The sequence below is a fragment of the Nycticebus coucang genome, chromosome 14, assembly GCF_027406575.1.
Source record: "Nycticebus coucang isolate mNycCou1 chromosome 14, mNycCou1.pri, whole genome shotgun sequence".
NCBI lineage: Eukaryota > Metazoa > Chordata > Mammalia > Primates > Lorisidae > Nycticebus > Nycticebus coucang.
In genome coordinates this window covers 295,002-310,513 of record NC_069793.1, presented here as the reverse complement: position 1 = coordinate 310,513, position 15,512 = coordinate 295,002, and the positions used below count along the sequence as shown (strand labels likewise).

The 15,512-nt window shown below is 49.1% G+C and overlaps 1 protein-coding gene across 13 annotated transcripts in view; it reads left to right on the top strand.

Moving 5' to 3' along the window:
• Positions 1-15,512, top strand: part of ANO9 (anoctamin 9) — a 34,146-nt gene that overhangs the window by 17,896 nt on the left and 738 nt on the right. For 6 of the 13 annotated variants that reach the window (XM_053562642.1, XM_053562640.1, XM_053562637.1 and 3 more), the window contains 11 exons: positions 60-164; positions 250-414; positions 493-529; positions 1,027-1,138; positions 13,214-13,271; positions 13,378-13,475; positions 13,564-13,706; positions 13,977-14,129; positions 14,560-14,707; positions 15,239-15,340; positions 15,415-15,511. In XM_053562642.1, coding sequence (XP_053418617.1) covers positions 60-164; positions 250-414; positions 493-529; positions 1,027-1,138; positions 13,214-13,271; positions 13,378-13,475; positions 13,564-13,706; positions 13,977-14,129; positions 14,560-14,707; positions 15,239-15,340; positions 15,415-15,511 — 1,218 coding nt within the window. Of the gene's footprint in view, positions 1-59; positions 165-249; positions 415-492; positions 530-1,026; positions 1,139-2,635; positions 3,054-3,108; positions 3,999-13,213; positions 13,272-13,377; positions 13,476-13,563; positions 13,707-13,954; positions 14,130-14,559; positions 14,708-15,238; positions 15,341-15,414; position 15,512 lie in introns of those variants that run through there. The other 7 variants (XM_053562638.1, XR_008374346.1, XM_053562639.1 and 4 more) reach the window with 7 other exon arrangements.

Here is a 15,512-nt window from a genome sequence, read left to right as displayed (position 1 = left end):
GTCCCTGTCTCCGAGGAGGCATGTGCCCTTACCTCTAAGGTTTACCTGGCCCTCCCTAGGAGGAAATGGCCCTCGAGCTCATTAACTGCAAGAACTACAAGCTGAAGTTGCACCAGCACTCCTACCTGCGCAGCGGCGTCATCCTTGCCTTGTCTCTGCTCATGGTACTGCTGGGGGACCCATGTGGGGGCTGGGGACCCCGCTGGTCAGCCCTTCCCCAGCCTCACCCTTGCTGCTGCCCTGCTGCAGATTTGCCTCATGATTGGCATGGCCCATGTCCTGGTGGTCTACCGCGTGCTGGCTGCTGCCCTGTTCAGCAGCTGGGCCTTGCCCTTCCTGGAGGAGCAGGTGACCACAGCCGTGGTGGTGACCGGGGCCCTGGTACACTATGTGACCATCGTCTTCATGACCAAGGTGGGGTTGGGGATGGGACTGTGGGGGCAGGCCGGGGATCTGCTGAGGTGAGCCCCAGTCAGTACTCCCCTCCTGCAGATCAACAAGTTCGTGGCGCTGAAGCTCTGTGACTTCGGTGAGAGGAAGGACCTCAGCCCTCCATGGGGACACAGTGGGAGGATCTGGGACTGGGAGGGTTTTTTTTTTCTCGAGACAGAGTCTCACTTCGTCACCCTCAGTAGAGTGGCCATAGTGTCACAGCTCACAGCAACCTCAAATTTTTGGGCTCAAGTGATTCTCATGACTCAGCCTCCTGAGTAGCTGGGATTACAGGTGCCTGCCACAACACCCAGCTATTTTTTAGCGTCCGGTGTCTCACTCTGGCTCAGGCTGGTCTCAAACCTGTGAGCTCAGGCAATCTACTAGACTCGGCCTCCCAAGTGCTGAGATTACAGGTGTGAGCCACCATGCCCTGCCTGGGCTAGGAGTTTTGGAACCACGATCAGAGACCTGGGGAGGGGTCTTTCCTGCTATCCCTGGGACCTCACCCTCAAGCAGGCTGGCTGCTCAGACCAAGAGAGAACTGAGGGCCTGGGGACAGGATGGCAAGGGACAGGCCACGTCTCATTCCAGAGAAGCCCAGGACCTTCTCTGAGCGGGAGAGCAGATTCACCATCCGGTTCTTCACCCTGCAGTTCTTCGCACACTTCTCCTCCCTCATATACATCGCCTTCATCCTGGGCAGGTAGGTGCTGCACCAGCCTTCCTCTGACTCAACCTGCGTGGGTGTGTTCCCCCGCCTTTAGAAGTAGCAATACCTATTCTTATAATTTTTTAAATAATTCATGCTCAGAACAAGTAGAAACTGAATATAGAAATGTGTGAGTGAAGCCTGGAGTGACCCCAGCCCCTCGATCCCACCCCAGTCCAGTGGGCTTTCTCAGCAATCACAAATTACGTGCACACACGTATCCACTGAGAAAAGTGATTTTATCCTGTGAATAATTGTACCCACTTTTACCCTGAAAATGTACTATGGATGTTTTCTGCATGGTTCTATATCCTGTGTGGGATATGCTTGGATTTATTTAACCACTTCAGCTGGTGGACATCGGCCATTTCCAGTTCTGTGCTGCAGTGAGTGTAACACACACTTCTGCTCACCTCACCTTCCTAATTAGTGAAGTGAGTCTTTCTGTCTTTATTTTTTTTTTATTTTATTATTATTATTTCTTTGAGACAGAGTCTCATTCTTTTGCCCTGGGTGGATCACTTTGCCCTGGGTGAGCTATGATTCACCGTGGCATCATAACTCACAGCAACCTCACACTCCTGGGCTCAAGTAATCCTCTTACCTCAGCCTCCTGAGTAGCTGGGACTACAGGTGTCTGCCACAACGCCCGGCTAGTTTTTCTATTTTTAGTAGAGACAGGGTCTCCCTCTTGCTCAGGCTGGTCTCAAACTCCTGAGCTCAAGCTATCCATTCAGCTTCAAGTGGGTCTTTGTGGCTCAATCGATAACATGCCTTTTTGTTTTCACCAAAGAAAATCATTGCTCCATTTTGTGTGTTTGCTTAAATTTTGTAAGGTAGATACATATTGCCAGTTAATCTCAAACTCTCTCTCAACCAGCACTAAAAATAAAAAAAAAAATTCCCTCAGTGTGTTCAGATCTGGGGGTCCTCCACCTGGTTTGTCCCTGGAGACCCTCTTGGTACCATCAGGCTCGGGACCTCCCACACCTGCCCTGGTTGGGCTGTGCCTGGCTCTGTCCTCCTGGAAGCACCTCATCCTCTCCACATAGGACGCTGGTCTCTGAGCCCCACGTCTATCTCTTCCTCAATCTGTCCCCTATTTTATCAGAGTGTGTTTTCTAGCAGCTTCCTGAGAAGCTACACAGGAGTCAGAGTCTTGAGCTCAGCACATCCATTCCTCCTCGTAGCATCTCCTACCAAGGTCTCACTTGCTGGAAATGACACTTTAACTTGGCTGTGTTTTCCCTGAGACCCAGAGAGGATGACAGGGCTTCCGGAGGGACTATGGTTCTGAAGGTGGCTGCTTTGTTGACAGCTCCCCTTCCCTGAGCTTCCGTCATCCTGCTTCTCTCCCCTGCCTCACCATCGCACAAACGTGCTCCAACACCTCCTTCTCAAAAATTCCCCTCTCTCCTCCGCATGTGGTTTCTGGCTGTCCCCCTCCAGGTGCTGCCCTTCCCTAGGCCCGTCTTTCCCCCTCTCTCCCAGACCTCTGTACAGGCACTCAGAAAGGCCATCTGGATACACCTGCAACACCCAGGTTCCCAGCCCCAGCCCACACCTCTCTCTGGAGTTATCTGGCTGCCTCTTCCACATTCCTGGGCCCCCCAACCTTGCCCCCACACCCAAGTTGCTTGACCCAGAGCCTGGCCCTATTGACACCTCCCATTCTATTTTTTTTTTTTAGAGACCGAGTCTCACTTTGTTGCCCTCAGAGTGCTGTGGCTTCACAGCTTACAGCAACCTCCAGCTCTTGGGCTTAGGCAATTTTCTTGCCTCAGCCTCCTGAGTAGCTGGGACTACAGGCGCCCGCCACAATGCCCAGCTATTTGTTGTTGTTGTTGTTGCAGTTTGGCCGGGGCCAGGGTCGGACTTGCCACCCTCAGTATATGGGGCTGGTGCCCTACTCACTGAGCTACAAACGCTGCCTCCCCCTCTATTTTTCTCTGCACCTCTTGCAGATGCAGCTGGTTTGTCTCTCATGGGAATGTGAGAATGTCAGCTCCCAGGGAAGGCGGGTGCTCATCTAGTGATACTGAGTTCTCAGCAACTGGAGCAGATATCTGTCAAAGAAATTCCTGGGCATTTGTTGGGCCTGGGTCCTGAGGTTCTTGGGTTCTCCTAGATCATGGGTTTGTGATCTGCCTCAGTTCCTCTGCTTCCTTTTCTAGCACTATTTTGTTTAGAAATTAGATCTTGGTTCAGCACCTGTGGCTCAAGCAGCTAAGGTGCCAGCCACATAAGCTAACAGGTTCAAATCCAGCCTGGGCCCACCAAACAACAATGATGGCTGCAACCAAAAAATAGCTGGGCATGTGGCAGGTGCCTGCATTCCCAGCTACTTGGGAGGCAAAGGCAGGAGAATCGCTTGAGCCCAGGAGTTGGAGGTTGCTGTGAGCTGTGATGCCATAGTACTCTACCAAGGGCAACAGCTTGAGGCTCTGTCTCAAAAAGAAAGAAAGAAAAGAAATTAGGTCTTCTCTATAAGGAAAGGGCCAAGGAAGGGGAAGGGAGAGGGGAGGATAGGGTGGAGGGAGGGTAATGGGTGGTGCGGTGCATCTTAGAATGGGTACAGGCAGAACTTACTAAGGGCAGAATACAAATGTCTACATACAATAACTAAGAAAATGCCATGAAGGTTACGTTGAACAGTTTGATGAGAATATTTCAGATTGTATATGAAACCAGCACATTGTTCCCCCTGATGATTTAACAATAAAAAAAAATTTATGATTTAACAATAAAAAAAATTTAGAAATCTGTGTTATTTCTGTGTTTACCCATGTTTACCCATATTAAAGCTGAATTAATATTTTCATTACCTTTTTAAAATTAAATCACAGCTGTGTACATTAATGCAGTCATGGGGTACAATGTGCTGGCTTTATAAACAATTTGAAATGTTCTCATCAAACTGGTTAACATAGTCTTCTCAGCATTTTCTTATTGTGTTAAGACATTTATATTCTACACCTAGTAAATTTTACCTGTACCCTTGTAAGATGCACCGTGGGTGTTTACCCACGTTCAATATTAAAGACCAAATTAATATTTTATTACCATTTTTTAAATTTGAAGATACTCATTTTAAAGTAGTATATAAGTTTTCCTGTTTACTATTGAAATATGTATATAATTAATAAGCTAAATACCTAAGTAGACCACACAAAATACCTAGGTTATTGTGCAATTACCAGTTCTGTACAGAAATCTGGGTCATTGTGACCAAAGTGCATTAAAACATCATTATATTAAAAAAAAAAAGAAAGAAAGAAATTAGGTCTTCTGAATTGATATCAAATTTCCTGTGGTTTTCCTCTCATTTTCTATTCCTTTGTGGTTTTGTTCAAAGCTTCAGGGAGTCTCCCTTGCCCCCCCCAATGGCCCTAATTTAAGGGCCACCTTGGCCTTGCAGACCTGGCCCAGCCTCCTCTCTGCCAGCTGGACGCCACGGCTTCCTTGTCCAAGGGTGGTGTCTCTCTTTTCCCTTCCTCTGGCATTGCTCTGTTTCTTCTGAGCTTCTTCTTTTTTTTTTTTTTTTTAGAGACAGAGTCTCACTTTGCCGCCCTCGGTAGTGTGCTGTGGCATCACAGCTCACAGCAACCTCCAGCTCTTGGGCTTAGGCGATTCTTTTGCCTCAGCCTCCCCAGGAGCTGGGACTACAGGCGCCCGCCACAACGCCCAGCTAATTTTTTGTTTTGCAGTTTGGCTGGGGCCAGGATCGAACTCACCACCCATGGCGGTATGTGGGACCGGCGCCCTGCTCACTGAGCCACAGGTGCCGCCCTCTTCTGAGCTTCTTTTATGCTCTCCGATTGGTCTGACTTTGATGGCCTGGATTCTTGGCCACCTGTCCATGACTGAGAAGGGCACATGCTGACAGCTTTGCTCTGGGCCATGATCTCTCCTGCTCTGGAAGTCTTGCCCAGTGTGGGACCACAGTGTCCACCAGCCCTGCTCTGCAGCCGGAGTCTTTGGTTGTTCAACACCCCCAGTGAGCTCTGGTTCTCTGGGGAAGGTTTGAGGGTCAGGTAGGAGGCCTAGGGTCCTTTCAGCTGGGTGTGCATTCCCCAGCAGGTGCCCCCAAGCCACTGCAGGCTTCCTGGACCTCCCCTTGCATGTTCAGTTCAGCTTGGCATCTTGTTTGGGTTTGCAGATCTCCCCAATTCCCTTCCCTGCAAGGTGATTCTGGTGGTGGGGGTCAACAGCCAGCCATTTTAATTGCAAGTTGGGAATGAAAATTTAAATTAATATAGATATTGCCAAAGCGACCTCCAAAAAAATTGTGCTCACTGACAAAGATGCCTGCAGTGTGTGAGCATGGCCCACTCCATGTCAAGCAGATAGACAAAGTCTTTTCGCTTTTTTTTTTTTTTTTTTGAGATAGAGTCTCACTCATCCTCAGTCGAGTGCCGTGGCATCATACCTCACAGCAACCTCAAACTCTTGGGCTTAAGTGATTCTCTTGCCTCAACCTCCCAAGTATCTGTGACTACAGGTGCCAACCACAACACCCAGATATTTTTAGAGTTGAGGATCTTGCTCTTGCTCAGGCTGATCTTGAACCCATCTTGAACCCGTGAACTCAGGCAATCCACCTGCCTTGGCCACCCAGAGTGCTAGGATTACAGGCATGAGCCACCGAGCCCAGCCCTGTCTTTTCACTTCTTAAAGGATCCTTTAAAAAAAACTATTACTGAGGTCTAGTGTCTTTGCATTTATTTACTGGCCCTTAGATTTCTCTTCCTATAAATTGTTCATATCATCTGAGTATTTTTTGTCAGATTATTGTAGCACCAAAGCCAAGTGGATTCTCTTTTATTGGACTCTGTCAGTTTCTTCAAATTATGTCGTATTTTGCTTTGCTTTGTATTTGGACCATTGCTTAATTGTCTAGCTCAGGGGTCCTCAAACTGTGGCCCGCAGGCCACATGAAGAGGTGTGATTGCATTTGTTTCCATTTTGTTTTTTTACTTCAAAATAAGATATGTGCAGTGTGCATAGGAATTTGTTCATAGTTTTTTTTTTTTTTAAACTATAGTCCGGCCCTCCAACAGTCTGAGGGACAGTGAATTGGCCGCCTGTTTAAAAAGTTTGAGGATGCCTGGTCTAGCTCTTTGTTTTTCCTAGAGTTTCTGATTGCCTTTTTTTCTTGCATGTCTTTACCACTTCCTTAAATTTTTCCAGCTTCTCTACAGTATACTATGTATTGCGCAGAGTCCCTGTTCCCCCAGAGACCCCACTGGGCTAGCTGCTGTCTGGGCTTCTTGCATAGCTGTCTTCTTGGGGCTTCAACTGCTTTCCTGGGTTGGGTCCACCATTTGCAGGATTCTCAAACCTTTTTTTTTTTTTTTTTTGAGACAGAGTCTCAAGCTGTCACCCTCGGTAGAGTGCAGGGGCATCACAGCTCACAGCAACCTCAAACTCTTGGGCTCAAGCCATTCTCTTGCCTCAACCTCCCAAGTACCTGAGACTACAGGTGCCCATCACAACACCTGACTATTTTTTGTTGCAGATGTGATTGTTGCTTAGCTGGCTGGGGCTGGGTTGGAACCCACCCGCCTCCGTGTAGGTGGCTGGCACTGTAACCACTGTGCTACAGGCTCTGAGTCAAGCCTTCTTCTTTTTCTTTTTTTTTTTTAGAGACAAAGTCTTACTTTGTCGCCCTCTGTAGAGTGCCATGGCGTCATAGCACATAGCAACCTCCAGCTCTTGGACTTAGGCAATTCTTTTGCCTCAGCCTCCTGAGTAGCTAGGACTACAGGTGCCTGCCACAGTGCCTGGCTATTTTTTGGTTGTAGTTTGGCCAGGGCCGGGTTCAAACCCGCTACCCTTGGTATATGGGTAGCATATACCAGCCTACTCACTGAGCCACAGGCACTGCCCACCTTCTTCTTTTTTTAAAGAAGGTTTTCATTTACCAAAGGAAGTATATTTGGGAAGTGAACTTCCTGAATTCTTTTTTTTTTTTTCTTTGAGACAAAGTCTTACTATGTCGGCCTTGGGTAGAGTGCAGTGATGTCACAGATCACAGCAACTTCAAACTCTTGGGCTTAAGTGATTCTCTTGCCTCAGCCTCCCAAGTAGCTGGGACTACAGGTACCCACCACAACACCTGGCTATTTTCTTCTTGCAGTTGTCATTGTGTTAGCTGGCCTGGGCTGGGCTCAAACCCTCTATGTTTGGTGCATGTGGCTGATGCTGTAACTACTGTGCTATAAGTGCTGAGCATAAACTTTCTGAATTCTTATTGTCTAACAATGTCATTATTTTGCCCCTATGTGGACGGACATCTCTAGGTATAGCAATGTAGGTCCACAATAGTTTTTCCTTCTAGAACTTGAGAGACGTTCCTCTATTGCTTCTAATGTGCAAAGTGGCTACTTAGAAGTGTGTGGAAAGGCTCAGTGCTGTAGCTCAGACAGTAGGGTGCTGGCCACATACACCCAGGCTAGCGGGTTGGGGTTCAGCCCAGGCCTGCTAAACAATGACAACTACAACAAAAAAATAAGCGATGCGGTGGGCACCTATAGTTCCAGCTACTTGGGAGGCTGAGGCAAGAGAATCGCTTAAGGCCAAGAGTTGGAGGTTGCTGTGAGCTGTGACGCCATGGCACTCTTACTGAGGGCAACATAGTGAGACTCTGTCTCAAAAAAAAAGAAGTGTGTGGAAAATCTGATTTTTTTTTTTTTTGCATTTTTTTTGGCCGGGGCTGGGTTTGAACCCGCCACCTCCAGCATGTGGGGCTGGTCCCCTACTCTGTTGAGCCACAGGTGCTGCCCAAAAATCTGATTTTTGTTCCTTCCTAGGCCACCTACGTTTTTTCCCTCTCAAAATTTTATTCTATTATTATTTTTTGAGACAGCGTCCCACTGTGTTGCCTTGGGTAGAGTACATGGCATCACAGCTCACAGCAACCTCAAACTCTTGGGCTTAAGTGATTGTCTTGCCTCAGCCTCCTAAGTAGCTGGGACTACAGGCTCCTGCCACAACACCTGGCTATTTTTTTTGTTTTTGTAGTCATTATTATTTTAGCAGGCCCGGGCCAGGCTCAAACCCGCCAGCCTGGCTGTATTTGGCCAATGCCCTAATCTCTGCACAATGGGTGTCAAGCCCCTCTGGAAATTTTAGGACTTTCACTTTAAACTGGGGGTGGGGTTCTTGGGTTATATAGTGTACCCATTGGCGAGCCCTTCCCAATTTAAGTTGGCCTTTTTTTTTTTTTTTTTGCAGTTTTTGGCCGGGGCTGGGTTTGAACCCACCACCTCTGGCATATGAGGCCGGTGCTCTACTCTTTTGAGCCGCAGGCGCCACCCTAGCCCTTCCAATTTAAAAGCCTATATCCTGCCTAGGCTCATTAAAACAACTTTTTAAAGTTCTTTTTAAAACAACTTTTCTCAAGTTTTGATTTTTAATATTTTCCTTCTGCCCTTTTTTTTTTTTTTTGAGATAGAGTGTCACTTTGTTGCCCTCCGTAGAGTGCCATGGTGTGGTGTCACAGCTCACAGCAACCTCAAACTCTTGGGCTTAAGTGATTCTCTTGCCTCAGCCTCCCAAGTAGGTGGGGCTACAGATGCCTGCCACAATGCCTGGCTATTTTTTGGTTGTAGTTGTCATTGTTGTTTGGAAGGCCTGGGCTGGTTTCCAACCCGCCAGCTCCGGTGTATATGGCTGGCACCCTAACCGCTGAGCCTTTTTTTTGTTTGTTTATTTGTTTGTTTTGAGACATTCTCACTCTGTCACCCAGATTATAGTGCACTGGTGTCATCATAGCTCATAGCAACCTCAAACTCCTGTGTTCAAGCCATCCTCTTGCCTTGGCCTCCCAGAGTGCTGGGATTACAGGTATGAGCCACTGTACCCAGCCACAAGTTCTTTTCTTGTTCCCTAATTTTTGTTTGCGGCATCTCTCTGTTGTGTTTATAGATGCAGTATTTTCTTGAGGATGTCAATTGGGTTTTTTCCTCTCCTTACATTCTCATCTGTTCCCTAATTGTCTCTTGTTTCCTAAAGGGTCCATTTTTCTGTTTATTTACCATCATCCCTCTCTCTTACATAGCTGATTTCCTTCTTGGGACTGAGTATTTTCAGCTATCCACTCATATTGGAGAACAAAGGATTGAATTGAGTTTCCTTAGCAGATGTGTTTACATCCATAGCACAGCCTGTCCTAAATTATAATTATCAATGTTCATCAATTCATTTAGTCCACAAAACAGCCCCACAGGGCACACATGAGGTGTCTGAGGACCAGAGAGGCTAAGAATCAGTCTTCAGGTCACACAGCCAGTAGGTGTGGAACAGATGAAAGCCAGGCCTCTAGGTCCAGACCCCAACGAACTCCTCTATTCTGCTCAGTGCCTTTTTGTGTGTGGAGGTGGGGAGGTCTCTTAAAACAGGAGGGAGAAGGTGCGGTGCCTGTGGCTCAAAGGGGTAGGGCGCCGGCCCCATATGCCGGAGGTGCGGATTCAAACCCAGCCCTGGCCAAAAAAAAAAAAAAATGAGAGTGAAGGTGCACCCAGTTGGTTGGCCCTGTTACATTAGACACAAAGTGTCTTTTTTGTCATATATTTGTATTTCAGGGCAGCGCCTGTGGCTCAGTATTTCAGGGCAGGGCCTGTGACTCAGTGAGTAAGGCACCGGCCACATATACTAAGTGTGGCAGGTTGGAACTCGGCCCCGGCCAAACTGCAACAAAAATATAGCTGGGCATTGTGACAGGCGCCTGCAGTCCCAGCTACTTGGGAGGCTGAGGCAAGAGAATCGCTTAAGCCTAAGAGTTTGAGGTTGCTGTGAGCTGTAACACCATGGCCCTCTACCCAGGGCAACATAGTGAGACTCTGTCTCAAAAAAGAAAAAAATATATGTTTCTATTTCATTTCTGTTTTTCATGCCCTGCTCAAAAAGGTCTTCCTTTCCCCAAGATTAAATATGTGTTCAGCTGTGATTTCCTTTTGGTGAGATGCTTGTGGTTTCGAAGTATTCATTCAAAGCTGTGTGTAGTGGCTCACACCTATAATCCCCCACTCTGCGAGCCCGAGGCAGGTGGATCACATGAGCCCAGCAGTTTGAGGTTGCTGTGAGCTATGATGCCACGGCACCCTATCCAGGGTTCAGAGTGAAACTCTGTCAAAAAAAAAATTAAACATTCAAATCTTTGTTTCATAGAAATTTTTTTTGCTGCAAAAAGGAGGCAAGCCTGTTTGTTTTCTGAATGGCAGCCAGTGGTCCCCAAACCATTTATTGAATTGCCTCTCAGCACCACCATCATCCTTAATTTGAAATGTTTTCTTTGCCACACACCGCCTTCCAGTATTTGTTTATACACTTGGGTCTTTTCATGGGTTCTGATGACTCTAGGGTTAGTGCCTCACGGTGCCAGTGCATTATTCCTTCCTGCAGAATAGGGCTGGCCACTGCTCGTTATTCTTCTTCTGTTTTTTTTTTTTTTTTTTTAGGAAGATTTATTTATTTTTATTTTATTTTTTATTTTTTGCAGTTTTTGGCCGGGGCTGAGTTTGAACCTGCCACCTCCAGCATATGGGGCCGGTGACCTACTCCTTTGAGCCACAGGCACCACCCGTTATTCTTCTTTTTAAAAGATGGTTATTGGGCAGCACCTGTGGCTCAGTGAGTAGGGCGCCGGCCCCATATGCCGAGGGTGGCGGGTTCAAACCCAGACCCGGCCAAACTGCAACAAAAAAATAGCTGGGCGTTGTGGCGAGCACCTGTAGTCCCAGCTGCTCGGGAGGCTGAGGCAAGAGAATCGCTAAAGTACAAGAGTTAGAGGTTGCTGTGAGCCATGTGACGTCGGCACTCTACCCGAGGGCGATACAGTGAGACTCTTGTCTCTAAAAAAAAAAAAAAAAAAAAGATGGGGGTGGCGCCTGTGGCTCAGTGAGCAGGGCATCGGCCCCATATACCGAGGGTGGTGGGTTCAAACCCAGCCCCGGCCAAAACTTCAACAAAAAAATAGCTGGGCGTTGTGGCGGGCGCCTGTAGTCCCAGCTGCTCGGGAGGCTGAGGCAGGAGAATCGCCTAAGCCCAGGAGTTGGACATTGCTGTGAGCTGTGTGATGCTACGGCACTCTACCGAGGGCCATAAAGTGAAACTCTGTCTCTACCAAAAAAAAAAAAAAAAGATGGCTATTTACATATGTTTATTCTACGTGAATTTTAGAATCTCAAAATTCTGTGGGATTTAGGTTAAGATTGCAGTAAAATTATCCATTATTTTCTAGAGAATTGGAATGGATGCTGCATTAGTTTTCTAGTGCTGCCATAATAAGTGGCCACAGCTTAGTGGCTTCAAATAACACAAACTTAGTCTTACAGGGCGGCGCCTGTGGCTCAGTGAGTAGGGTGCCAGCCTCATATACCGAGGGTGGTGGGTTCTCAAACCTGGCCCCAGCCAAATTGCAAAAAATAGTAGGGCATTGTGGCTGGCACCTGTAGTCCCAGCTACTCAGGAGGCTGAGGCAAGAGAATCGCCTAAGCCCAAAGTGCTGGAGGTTGCTGTGAGCTGTAACGCCATGGCACTCTACTGAGGGTGACAAAATGAGACTCTGTCTCAAAAAAAAAACAAAAAACTTAATCTTATAGTTCTGTAAGAGTCTCAGTAGGAATCACTGTGCTAAAATCAATGTGGTAGCAGGGTCATGTTCCTTTCTGAGGCTCTAGGGACAGAGTCTCACTCTGTCGCCCTATGCAGAGTGCCCAGGCATCATAGCTTACAGCAACCTCAAACTCTTGTGCTTAGGCGATCCACATGCTTCACCCTCCCAAGTAGCTGGGATTATAGGCAACTTCCACAGCACCCAGCTAATTTTATTTTTAGTAGAGAAGAGGTCTCACTTTTGCTCAGGCTGGTCTTGAACTTCTGAGCTCAAGTGATCTGCCCACCTCAGCTTGCCAGAGTGCTAGGATTATAAGCAGGAGCCACTATGCCTAGCCTAAGAATAGTTTTCTTGCCTTTTTCAGGTTAGAGGTCACCTGAATTCCCTGGTTTGTGGCCCCTTCCTTCCCATCCAGCCATCTCTCTCATCCTCCCTTTTCCCCTCTCAGGGCTCTTGTGATCACAGGTCACAGACACACCCAAATGATCCAGGACATGTCTCCATATTAAAGTTGGCTAATTAGCAACCCTGATAACCACCTGCCGTGTCTGATGAAGTTCCTGTGCTGAGTAAGAGAACATGTCCACAGCCTCCAGGAATTGGGATATGGACATCTTTGGGGGCCATTGTTCTGCTTGCCACAGATACAATCATGAGTTTTCCTGTGGAAGAACAACGTTCTATTCAAATCTTTTATGTTCTTTGGTACTTTTGTAGTTTATTCAAACAGGTCTAACAGATTTCTTCTGAATTTCATTCTAGTTACTTTATAACTGTCTGTGACTGAAATGTTCTCTATCCATCTTTCACTGTGGCTTTCTTGGGTAGAGAAAAGCCAGTCCAGGGAGATGCAAATTTTGTATCCATTTGAGTGTTACATTAGTTGACTTATTCTCCAAATCTCTCAGTTGTTTTATTTTGGTTTTCCAAAATATTAACTTTTCTCTTTGGAAATTTATACTATTTATATTTCTCTTGCCTATTTGCTGTATTAAATGATAGTTGTCATGAACCAGAATAGGAATGATTCCAGGATTTCACCGTCGAATATGAGTCTGACCTTTGAGCTAAGATAGTTCATATTTTTTTTTTTTTTTTGTGGTTTTTGGCCGGGGCTGGGTTTGAACCCGCCACCTCCGGCATATGGGACCAGCGCCCTACTCCTTGAGCCACAGGCGCCACCCGATAGTTCATATTTTTTATCATAGTAAGGAAAGCAGATACTTTTAAATGCAAAATAACCCCCCTGTGCAGTTTCTATGGAAAGAAATCCAGGCAGTGCTAATAGACCAAGCCTAGAATGTGTGTGGCCTGCGAGCCCTCTGCATAGCTGAGCATGTATTTGCCTGCTTGTGGTGATGGGCTCTCTCCCACCCCTTTGGTCCTGCTCTACCCCCACCCTGACAGAGGCCTGCTGGCCTCCCTCCTTCAGGCCTCACTTTTCTCCCTAGGATCAACGGTCACCCTGGGAAGTCCACACGCTTGGCAGGTGTTTGGAAGCTGGAGGAGGTCAGTGGCTGAGGCCTTACTACCCTGTCCCTGAGCTACCCTCCCCTCATGCCCCTGCCCTGAACCCCCAGCACCCCTTCAGTGCCTTGCCCTCCCGCCCACGCAGTGCCACGTCAGCGGCTGCATGATGGACCTGTTTGTGCAGATGGCCATCATCATGGGTCTCAAGCAGACGCTCAGCAACTGCATGGAGTACCTGGGCCCGTGAGTGCCAGCCTGCCCTGCCCCACTCCCCTCCATCTCCCTCTGCCCGCGCCCCTCAGCGCCCACCAGTTGTCCTCCTCCTCCCCAGATGGCTGGCCCACAGATGGCGCTCCCTGCCCTCCTTGGCCTCTGGGAGAGTGACCCAGGATCCCGAGCTCAGGAACTGGCAGCGCAACTACCGCCTGAACCCTGTCAACACTTTCAGCTTGTTCGATGAGTTCATGGAGATGAGTGCGTGGGGCTCAGGGGCTGTGGGTGTGGGGGGCACTGGGGTTCTGGGGTCACCCTGGGAAGGGGACCGGATGGGGCACCGGCGGCAGGGAGCACAGGGTTCAGGGGTGGGAGACAGGGACGTGGGGACCTGAGTGTGGGGAGTAGGGGGGACAGGGGCCAAGGGGCTGGGATCTGGGGGTGCAGGGAGCAGGTGCCGGGGGTGGGGTGGGGAGTGTCCAAGAGTAGGATGCCCTGCCCTGCCCTAGAGTGGGTCTCCCCACCCTCTAGTGATCCAGTACGGCTTCACCACCATCTTCGTAGCTGCCTTCCCTCTGGCCCCACTGCTAGCGCTCTTCAGCAACCTTGTAGAGATCCGCCTGGATGCCATCAAGATGGTGCAGCTGCAGCGGCGTCTGGTGCCTCGAAAGGCCAAGGACATAGGTCAGAGCCCAACACGGATGGGAGGCTGGGAGGGCCAGCAGCTGAGGCTGGGCAGCTTCTGACCCCTGCTGCATGTGGGGAGAGGAGGAGCAGTATGAGGGAGGCCCCCAATCTTGAGCCCAGGTTAAGGGGTTCAGCTGCCCTGGGGTGGGGACACAGGAGATGGAATGGGTTTGGAGGCAGCGGCTGAAAAGTTCAGGCAGAAGCAGGGATACCTGAATCCCCTCTGTCCACATCAGGGCAAGGGAGTACAGGAGAGCTGAGGCTATATTCTGTCTGTGCTTGTCTGTCCTAATAACGCATGCCTTGAGCCATGGCTGCAGTAGGGTGTTAGGGACACACATGACAAGGTCCTTTGGCCAGCCAGCCTCCCAGCTTTGGAGGTGGGGGCTTGAGGAGTCATACTGGCTCACCCCCTACTCTGGCACAGGGACCTGGCTGCAGGTGCTGGAGACCATCGGTGTGTTAGCCGTCATTGCCAATGGAATGGTCATCGCCTTCACATCTGAGTTCATCCCCCGAGTGGTCTACAAGTACCACTATGGCCCATGCAGCCAGGGGACCCAGCCTGCAGTGGAGTAAGCCCTCGAGCTGTCGGGGAGAAACTAGATCCGCCAGTATCACTTGGGGCTGAAGTGAGGCTGGGGCTTGGGGGTGGCCCTGCCCTGCTGGCTCTGCTCCTCCTGCCCACACTGACCTGCAGACCCTGGCTGGAGTTCAGGGATAAGGGATAGGGGTCCCTAGCCAGGGGTGAAGGTCCCAGCTCCAGCTGTTTTCTGAGCTGGCACTGCCAAAATAGTCCACTTCCAAGTCCAGCCTGCGTGTCCTGCTTCTGGCTTGGGAGGGCAGGGCAGTCTTATCCAACTCCTCTGGGCCAGGGTCTACCACAAGTATCCAGAGAGTCAGCTCTTCAGAATAGTGGCTGGAAAGGTGACTAGGAGTATCTCAGAGGCCCACCTGGGGTGACAATGTCCTTAGCCAACAGGCTCTCTCTTGTGTGGGGAAACATCCCTACACTAAGGCCAGTTAGCTCCAAGAAAGCACCCAGAGGCCTGAGGGGGCCACACCCTGCAGCCTATGCTCATCCCTCTGCCCTCCCCTCTCCCCAGCTGCCTCACAGACTACGTCAACCACAGCCTGTCCACCTTTGACACCAAGCACTTCCAGGACCCTGTTGGGATAGAGGGCTCAGAAAATGTGACCAAGTGCAGGTATGGAATCTGGAATCCCCCATGAATGGCCTCTGAACTCCCGACCCCTGACCTCCAGCACTTCCCTACCAAAGGTACCGCGACTATCGAAATGGCCCCCCTGACTACAACTTTTCTGAAAAGTTCTGGTTCCTCCTGGCCATCCGACTAGCCTTTGTCATCCTCTTTGAGG